The sequence below is a fragment of the Argiope bruennichi genome, chromosome 11, assembly GCF_947563725.1.
Source record: "Argiope bruennichi chromosome 11, qqArgBrue1.1, whole genome shotgun sequence".
Classification (NCBI taxonomy): Eukaryota; Metazoa; Arthropoda; class Arachnida; order Araneae; family Araneidae; genus Argiope; species Argiope bruennichi.
The window spans coordinates 2,062,176-2,072,836 of record NC_079161.1 but is presented as its reverse complement, the minus strand read 5'-3'; the positions used below and the strand labels follow the sequence as shown (position 1 = coordinate 2,072,836).

At 34.0% G+C, this 10,661-nt stretch overlaps 1 protein-coding gene across 1 annotated transcript in view; it reads right to left on the bottom strand.

Annotated features, from left to right (window-relative positions):
* Window positions 1–5,294: 5,294 nt before the first annotated feature.
* The window catches only part of LOC129957462 (pre-mRNA splicing regulator USH1G-like), an 85,750-nt gene continuing 80,383 nt past the window's right edge, over window positions 5,295–10,661 (bottom strand). The window contains exons 2-3 of the mRNA XM_056069775.1: window positions 9,592–9,954; window positions 5,295–6,856 (exon numbers count right to left, since the gene is read on the bottom strand). Of these exons, the coding sequence (XP_055925750.1) occupies window positions 6,061–6,856; window positions 9,592–9,954 (1,159 nt within the window). The 3' untranslated portion in view covers window positions 5,295–6,060. The remainder of the gene's footprint in view (window positions 6,857–9,591; window positions 9,955–10,661) is intronic.

The following is a 10,661-nucleotide window of genomic DNA, read 5'->3' as shown; positions in this document are numbered from 1 at the left end:
ATTTCATAGGTGACTTGCATGAGGACAGAACAATTTTGATTCCGTGGTGGAGATCTACAGATAGTCAAGTCACTGTCATTAGAAAACCGACAGTTGACAGCAGAAGCCGGAAACTTTGAAGATCGTTAATGTAAAGTGCAGGCAGTTGATAGCAGAATCGTCAAAAGGAGAAACGTTGTAGCATCATACATGTAAAACGCAAATTCCGTTATAAATTGGAGATAACCGGTCTCTGTTTTTGGATTTAGTGAGACTTTAGAAACCGAATTAGCACACACTGTCATAAACGTCAGAGTCGGGGTCTCATCATAGGACAGAACTGAAGAGTCTACATCCGAATATGATTTGTTTTTAAGAAAATTTAACCACTTCCTTAAGCTTCGAAATGATTCCTTTCTAATCAAATTTAAAAGAACATCATTTTCCAGTCAACTGTAATTTTTATTCTACAAAAATAAAATTTTTTACAAAGCTGTTGCTGCAAAAATTAAGATAAATAGATGAAATAAAATTATAAAGGTTCTAGTTCGTTCACTCTTTCACTTGGTTTAACGTACTTCCGAACACATCGCTAATGGCTTCGTAAAATAAAAAAACAAATGTTTTCGCTGTTTGGAAGACTTTATGGTATACCAGATATTTTACGCTACTTCTAAAATAAATTTCCATTTCCAAATCGCGGAAAATGCCTCAAAAAAAGATAGATCTCTTTTCAAAGAAACATTTGTTTTTCTCATTTCAGCAAAACATCATCAATTCTCTTCAAAATTAATCTATTTGATTGGTTAAAAATATAATTTAGCAAGTCCAAGGAATTTTCTTTAAACAAAGCCCACAAAAGAGGAAACCTAATAAGAGATACAGGTGCATGATTAAGAAATAAGGAGTGAACTTTGCTTTTTAGAAACAAAGAAGGGGGGGCAGAAAGGAAAAGAGATCCAAACAAATGAAGAAGTATAAGAATTCTCCACTTCTTAAATGGCAAAAAACTTGCAATCAAAAGCAATATCTGTTCTCTCTTGACAAAGTTGAGGCAAAAAGGCAAAGTTGAAAATGGCTTAGTCTTGTTTTTGCAAAATTTCCGACCTTCTCAACCAGTGTTCGTCGCAGCTGACATTTGTAAACTGAAACTCTGGATAAAATTATGATAAAGAATTTGCTTTTACCATCATCTATGTACTGCAGAAATAATTTTTTTTCTATTGAAATTTAATATATAAATGAAAAAAACTTTGATTAGATCTCAATAGAAAGTAAATCTACAAAAAAAAAAAAAAAAAAAAAAAAGATTTAGAAAATAAAATTTAAAAAATTATGCTTTTTGTTAGAAAAAATTTGAAATTAAAATTTTTAATTTCAAATTTAACCCTTCTCCTTCTTAACTGTTTGAGAAACAGTTAAGAATGGTCATATCCATTTTTTTTCTCCTTATTTCATATTGTACATATCACACATAGGTTCTCGTTTGATTTCAGGATAGTTATTAACTAATGATTCCCATATGTTACTACTACACTTGGGCTTAATTACCCACCCAGCATAATCTCCTGAAGGGCACCTCGATATGAGGATGAGATGCTTCCGATATGGTGGTTGGATCTCACAACCCTGGTGGGTACATAAATAGGTGTGGGATCTGGCTGCTCCCATCGATGACGGGACGTACTTCCTTCGGGAAGGGTTGTATCGTGGTCGGTGATGGCCCTTAGGACTCAACCACAGCTCTTGCCAATGTTGCTGTTGCGGCGGTCCGGTCATTCAGTATTATTTATCCATGTGCCTCCGGGTCGGAGAGTCAGTGATATGACTTACCCATCCAGCATTTCATTTAGTTATTTCGAATAAATTTAAGGTTTCCTGGTCACGAAGTGATAATCTCAAATGCCTATGCTAAAAACTACAGTAATTTTCATAAAAGTAATCTGGTGTTAATTTTTCTAGACGAAATTTGCATTCGTCCTTTGCTCCGAGGAGTCTATTGGAAGTGTACCTGGTGTTACCAGGGTACGATGGTACTTATACTAAGCCTTATTTATGTAAAAAACATTTGTTGCTGTGAATCATACTTGCAATTATAACATCACTTATTAAATTGCCGTTTCTTCATTATTTCAACAGCCTAGCTCAATGCGTTTTTGAGCTGTCACTGCCAGAAACGGGCAGACAAACATAATACTAAAAAATATGATTTTCGTTCTATACATAGAGATTCATGATGAATTTTTTGACGATTACAGTATTTCATACTATGTATACGAGAAAGTAAAAATGAGTTGCGTCCGAGAGCAAAAAAATCGAATAGAGTATCTTGCTTCCCGAAAGTGAAGGTGAGATTTTTAACTTGATCCGTTGAAACTCGCCGTCATCCGGCGGAATATCTCGATGTAACGAACCTCGTAATGAGAAATGGCATAATTTCTATCTGTGTAGCGCGAATGAATTATTCTAGACTCACCGGCTGTGCATACATTCATTAATAAAATCTTGTTCTTCTTATGTCACAATATTATCGGATGAAAGAAAGTTTAGTTAAGATAGTTTCAGATGTTTAAAAATATTACTAGCATTAAAAGAAGAAGACACTATAAAAAATTTTAAGAATGAATTATTTTAGGCAGTACATACAAAATGTATCATTTTTTACAAATGAAAAGGGAAAGTCTGATAGTCTCGTAAGCAGGTGAATCGTCACAATGAATCAGATCTGCCTGAGGGGTCGATAGGAACATGTATATGACTGGAACCCTTAAGGCCAAAAATTCAAGTGACAGAGGATGTCTCATTTTTCTTATTTTCAATGAAATTTAAAACTAGTTCCTTATAAATTAAACGCTAAGATATCATTTCAATTGAGTCCTTGGAACAAAAATTAAAGAAATAAGTGCTTTTAAATATAAATAGTTTTTAATTTACATAATAGCTATTAATACAAATTGGCTCAAAAAACGAAGCAAGAGTAAACGCTTTAATCACTATACAGAATATTATTCTCTCTATTCAAATATCAAAAAATGGATTTGTGGCTTCTGAGTGACTCAAATAATGCCTGGATTATCAACGTTTTTTAATAGCTTGATCTTAATATAAAAAACGAAGCAAGAGTAAACGCTTTAATCACTATACAAAATATTATTATTTTTATTCAGATATCAAAAAATGGATTTGTGGCTTCTGAGTGATTCAAATAATGCCTGGATTATCAACGTTTTTTAATAGCTTGATCTTAATATAAAAGTGTAAATATCTTTCATCTTTGAACATATTATATTGTTCATATTATTATGAAGTTCAGCTTTTAAATACGATGGGAAACAGTTTAATATTATCATTGAATTTTGGGAAATACTGAACATAACATGGATCGAAATGATTCACTGCCAGAATGTGATAAAAGCAAATGAAAAGAAAACTAATCGATACACCTTTTATTTACAAAATTATTGTTATTGTACTATTTTTCATTTTAATATTTTCCTTTTGAAGTCCTCGCTTACAAAGCTAATATTTTTTTTTATCGAATGAATCTTGAATGTTTGTCATAGAAAGATTTTCAGCAAAAATAAAGCATTTTTTTTCTTTCAAACAAATTTTTAGAGCCCTTTTACTTTCTTTAGGGAATGTATTTATTTTAATTTCGTACTGTTAAGCAACGTATACTCAATGAGAAAATACATTCTAGCACACATTTTTTTTCGAATTTTTACAGAAAAACGTCTGTAAAGAGTATACTTGAATTCGGGTTATGAAAGGATTTAAGTAACAGACTAGGAATTGCTGGAGAAGAGGAGGATTTCTTTTCATAGACAGATGATAATGCTGCGCGATATTCGTTTGCCATGAGTGGTTCTCACGCGCACTTTTGTTACAATATCGTGATAAGAAAGCTAAAATGAATTCCAATTGAGGGAATTTCCGTAAAATTTTTATTTTAAAGCTAGAATTTTCGATTGGTTATAATGAATTATAGAAAGATTCAAAGTTTAAGTACTTTAGTGTATTTTGAAATTAAGTACATAATTTAAATTACCATAAATTCGGTATCGCTAGTAACAGTAACGTTGAATACGTTATTCACAATATTGACATAAATATTGAACTGTAATACTGCGTAACTCGATATAGATATTATATAAGTGAGAGCTTTCAGAGACTTCAGTCCTTTGGCTGTCTTACATATGCCAATTCATTTGAAATGTTTCTATCTGTTGCTTTATTAACAACCTCTGCACATTGAGGAAGACTGTCCATTAGTTTTTTTTACCATGCTTTTGCAGAATTTTACCACAATTTCATAAAAGAAAACTGGAAAGTTCTACCTACGGGGAGCTCTAATTTGGTTTTTCACGTTTATTCTAAAGACCTTTTAAGGTGATGAGAATTAGGCATTAGTAGAAGTTCAATTCTTCAATATTCTGTATTTTGCTCATGCATAATTAAAAAATATTTATTGCAAATCCTCATTTTCCCCCCTCAAATATTCAAAAGATTTCCTTAAATTTACGTAATGCTACCTATCCTATCCAAGTTTCGTGTCATTAGATATAACTGCGTATTATAAGCGGTAGACTACTTTTTCAAATACTTGTATCTTTTGAAATGTAATGCTGTTGTTATGAAAGTACACATGAGTATTGCGCACGGCAAATGAAGCCATTAATATAAGTTGCAAATATCATCAGCTTTCCATGAAACCTGTTAAGCCCAAACTACCTTCATCAGTTTCTGGTCGTTACTTCAAATGTCCTCACGATCGAATCTGCACAGAAAATTGCTAACCGTAGCAGTCTTCACGTGTCGATCCTTTCTGCAGAAATTCAAAGAAAAGTATAAATTTAAAAGCACCAGGATATTTCCGTTCTAAGTATATTAGTAATTGCAATTTACTATTTATTAGATAGAATTTATTTAATAGAATATTTTAGTATTTTATTTTTTCATCACAATAAATCACGCATTTGTGAAATAAAAGATTTTTCCTAAATTGTGAAACTTTACAGAACGTGTGTAATCAATGCGTGCTTGCGTCCCACACGTCAGCAGGCCGCATTCATTTCAAGATGCTGCTCGTTTTTTATTTGTTTATACCAAGATTAGGCAGCTTGCTGGATTATATACTCATCTTAAGGCATCTTATTTTAATTTTAACAAAAAAATTAATTACGAAGCAAATTAAATTTTAATCTTATCTTCATTGTTGGAAAAAAATCTGATCTATCTGGAAAAGAAATCTTGCAGTTAACAATTTTTAAATCAAGAAAGAGCAAAATAAGGAGAAACTGAAATAAAAATAATACTTTCTGGGTTTTATGTTTTTATTTAGAATAACTGCTTACATTTCTTGTGGAGCACAAAAACTCAGAAAAGACACCAAAAGAATCGTAAACTGAGATATGTTTAGAAAAATTCTTTCGCCAGAATGTTAATATGACATCAATGGAAAGTTCTATTTTTTTTCTCCAGTGAATTATCGTTACAATCAGTTCTCGACGAAGCAGATGTGCTGTCGAAACTACCCTTTTTTTCAGCCAATAGTGCTCCTCATTTCACTTCTGTGTTTTACGATTATTGCATCGTTTCAAATTAGCTGGACAAACGCACAATGCAGTCCGGTGCTGTCTTCTACAACCAGAAAAAAGTTTCCTTCGATTACGCAAAGTTAAATGACATTGAATGAGATCCTAATATATTTATTTAAAAGGCAATTTATCTGTGTGGATAGAGATGTGTTTTATCAGTATTGCAATCTTTGTAATAAGATAGTATGTTAAACATGAAAGATGTCTATTAAAGATTCTGTAACTCTAAGCCCATGCTATGTCTTATGTGACAATAGCTATTATCAACATGACTTTGGTATTTAATATAAAATTTCATTTTCTAGAAGTTTATACCACTAAAGCCATTTTTGAGGCTCTTTAATTTGAATTCTATGTTAAGTTGAAAATAGTTCTTCAACTCAACCATCAGTATTCAGTTTCAGTTATTTCAGACCGATTTGCTACTAGACCATGAACTGTAATATCTTCTGCAGCTTGAATTTCCATTACTTATATACGAATGCTACAGCGGACTATCCTGCACAGCGCCAGGATCCTGCATGATCTTTATTCTCTCCTGAACAGCCCTGCCGAGCTTCCTTCTTGGACCTAGCGGCATTCCGAGTGCTTTAAGGTCTTCCTCGGATAGCAAAGACAGAGCTTCGAGGTCAATTTGCTCTGACTGGAAAAGAGGAAGGTACTCGCTCAGGCCAACGGCGGCCAGCAGCAAGGACAGTGGCTCTTCCATACCGTCGCTCTCTTCCTCATCGTTGGACAGCTCATCATCTTCTTCGCTGTCTTCGTCATCTTCTTCGTCCTCCCATGTGATGTGTCGCCTTACCAAACTGCTGGCGCTTCCGATACTATCATTGATGGTGTTCTTCAGGTTTCTGCACTGCAACTCTGTAATCAAGTTACGGTTACCGTCTCTGCCAGGGTGGTTATCCATCCCAGTCAGGTGGACGACGGAATTCCTGAAGGAGACTGTTCCAAAACCAGGTCTGTCAAAGATACTGACATGGCCATCATGGAGTTCGTCGCCTATTCCTGAATCGGCTGTCTGCAGTACATCACTATTTGCATCATCACTGGACTGATTGTCGGACGCGGGTCTCTCTGGTGAGGAGGTGCAGTCGTCGCTCTCTTTGGCCGAATCGGAGCGCGTTGTTAGGGTTTGTGAGTCTGGGTCACTATCTCGCTTCAAGATATCTCCCGGTCTGAAGGCTACGTTCTTCCTGCGTCGGTCTGTGGAGGTTGCTCTCTGCTCTTTTTTCTCTCCAGAATTGACTATATCAGAAAATTTTGGGGCATTGATGAATCTGAAACAGAAGACTGAGTCATCAGATGCTTATCTCAAAATTATGGCATTTAGAAAATTGGATCGTTTTACAACTTTCGAGTTCCATATTATTATTTAATTTCTGTGGACTTACAGCTTCTTATAACGCTGTTGCCCAGCATAATTATTGGATAACAGCATCATAAAATTGACTAATTTTATTGGAAAATATCACTTATAATAGACATTTTTAGTTGCTTTTTAAATACTATCATGTAAATGGGACGATTAATCCGTCATTTTGTTTTTGCTATCTAGTTCATCTTAATTTATACATTGTTGAGATCTATGAAATAACTCGTGATTCTTCTAATTGTAGATGTAAAAGTAAATATATGGAAAATACACTTAAATCGATACACATGTGAGTGCAGGTTAAGGGATGATATACTTTGTTCACAAGATTGTGTTATCTTTAACCCTCTTTTAGATACATTCATAGATGAGCCTATCAGATTAAGTCAGATTATGAGGACTTTTACTCCTTATTTCATTTTATGTTGTTTCATTCTATTTTTAAACTTTTTTAAATCGAATTCCTTCATAATATTACAAGGACTAATTATCATAACAATAAAGAGAAAAGCCATCAAAACCCGAAAATTAACAAACCCAAAAAGCAACGTCAACAAGATAATGCTACAGGGTTCTGCAACGTGAGAAGCTAACACAAGAACATCCATATCATGATTTGGAAGAAAGAAATTAAACTTTGAAGTTGGTGAATAAAATAAAAATTATCTGTTCTACTTTAGGAAAGCGTTCTTATATCAGATTAAATATTTTGTCTGATAATTACTATTTTATTGAGCTGTTTGAGGACATGCATTTAATGAAAGTTCGTGGCTTGAATCTTAACATTTAAGGGATTAATTTTTATCTTATATTTTTAAAAAAGAAAAATTTCTGAGATTAGCGCATTAACGGAAAAAAATTGGAAAAATTTTAATTCTCTAAATTAGCAATATTTGAATTGCATTTTCTTGTTTCTACTGTCAAAAAAATTACCATAGACATTATCCAAATTTTCTTTTTTCAAATTGGAATAGCAGGATCGCACGCTGGTTTACGTAAAAGTTAGACGTAAATCTGGAGCAGTTTTTCAAAGAACTTTGCTAATGATCTTTAGATAAATTCTAAAATAAGTTCAGTTTTGATGTCGCCGTGTTTACGACATTTCTTCTGACATGGCAAAGATCATTAGCTACTCGTATCAGGTGTTTGTTTTGAAAACTTGCATTTAATGTTACCTACAGAAGTGGAACTACACACTTGGATACATAACTGGTGTCATTAGAAATTTGTAGAGCAGAGACATGAGGTTAATAGGTAGCGTATTTCCATCTATACACTAAACTGGCATTCGAGTATGCAAATTTTTTAAGGAATATGATATGAATACCAGAACACAAATATATAAGGATATATATCTGCAAGACACTTTTTAATCGCTTATGGATGAAAATTGTGATCAATGGGGGATTAAAAAGAAGGTATATAGTTACATGATGATTCATTTTGTTAAACAGTAAATATCTCATAAAATCTCGCACAATTTTCTCCTTTTAAGGAAAAAAAAATCCACAATTCTTTCCATTTGTTCTGCTAAAGCTCGGAAATAGTTATCATGTGCTACTTCTAGGTAATTTTGAGATTAATTCAATCATCAAAGTGCGGAATTATTAGCTTTCCACGATTTGCCTTTGTAATAGACCTAAAAGCATATTAATCACTTAAGATCACAAAATTGTTTCTCTCATTTCCTTTCGTTCATTGTTTAGACGAGACAAAATGATCAATCAATGAAACGTGCTTAACAAAAACACAGTCCAAGGAAAATAAAATTGTTTTTAAACTAAACAAAACAAAGTGAGAAAACCAGAAATGTTGCTTTGATTGTCTTAATAATTAGTTCAACGCACTAAAGCATTGATCAAGCAGTTTTCGATCTTATTTTCACTCCAACGAGAGTCTTGTAGATTATCCATGTGATGTGAAAAGGGGAGCTTTTCTAAAAAAGTTTTTTAAACAATGTTGTAAGTTAATGCAATGGCCCATTTCATTTGCCGATTATTTAAGTAGCATACAATAATCTGACCTTTGTACTTTATCATTAACACAGGTACCCAAGAACTTCGTTAAGTGTAATTCTGAATTTTCTTTCATTGGATTCTGTGCTAATAAAAAACAAAACAGGACTTGCGATGCAATGAATAATTAAAATCACGTCGAATGCATTTTCAGGGTAACGGCCTTTCCAAAGTATGACAGTAAAGGTATCTAAACACAAACGAGGAGCAGGAGGGATCGCGGTGCCAAAAGCGTAAAGCCTGAGGATTCCAAAGAAGAGCCGAAGTTAAAATATACTACATTTATCGGTTTCAAACGTCCTCCCGCTCGTAAGAGCCAACATTTGAAGATAGGGTCGTTGGCTTAAGAGTCCTCCTCGTCCTCTGACCATAGTTTAAAATTACGAGATCCCTCCCAAAAATATCCCTAGCGTTCCTTCAAAACGGAATGAATTAACTAAATCAAGCAAACGAAGTATGTTTAGATTTTAAATCTCTATTTTTGTTTGACAGAAAAAAAAATGAGTTAAAATTCGCTTTTTCCAATGCGTGTTTTTTTTTTTTTTTTTAAATTTTGCATCTGGGTATATCACACCTTCCTAGGAATAAACCGGAGTTAAAAGGCCTTTTTGATGTGTGTACTTACCTGACCTCTTTCCTTGCTGATGCCCTCTCCTTCTCTTCCTTCTCGGCCCTCTTGGCTGCCTTCGTCTGCAGTTTTCGGTACTGCTTTATTCTCTTTTCGGCATCGTACACGCTCTTTTCTTTGAGCCGCTGCACCAACTTCTTGTTGACCAGCGCATGCTTTGATTGGGCTTGGTCCAGCAGCCGCAGAACGTCGTGCTTCTGGTTGAGGACGGCGACGTCTTTGGCCGTGTGAAAGTCGTTGTCCAGCGCCCACAGGTTGACACCGAAGTTGACCAGAAAGGAGACGCAGTCGATGTGGCCGTTGCCCGCCGCACAGTGGAGGCACGTGTTGCCGTAGAAGTCGCACTTGTCCGGATCACCCCTGGAAAAATAAAAGTTCAACGATTTTTAATAGAGGCTTTAATCTCTGTTGGGCGACGCGAATGACAAAAAGTCTCACTCGGTTTCAGTAGATAAACAGTTGCCTATTTTTACACAAAACTTTTTATTTGCTCTGCCTCGAGTACTTTTGATGAGGATTTCCAACTTTTTAAATTTGGCAATATTTGGAAAGATTTGAATTTTTTTCTTCAAAATTTTTTTTAATTAAAATTCCAGTTATTTTAAATAAAAAAATAGTAATCTTCAAAAAATAATGAAACTACTGTCTTTTTGTCTGTGCTTCATTGAAATGAAATTTGAAAGAAAAAAAAAAGATTGAATCTATGGAGAAAAATAGGAACAAAATTTCTTTAAAAAAAAGGTATTCTACAAAATTTTTATTTTGAAAATGAAAATCAAATATGGAAATAAAAAAAAATAAAAAGCTTGGAGAAAACTGATGTTTACTATTAGCCACGCTTCTTTTTTCGACAGCACCACTCAATTTCAGTTGGCAATAAGAACGTCCGCATCGCTCAGAAACCTCATGAAACTTTGGGCACAGTCAGTAAAAGGAAGGTATGAAAAAAAGGAAAGCGATTTTCTGCATTTCACTAAGAAGCACAAAGCGCACGTTGTTGCATCAATGTCGAGGGGAGAATAATCCCGCCGATCGTTTCAAAAAGGCACTAAATGACGCATTAACAA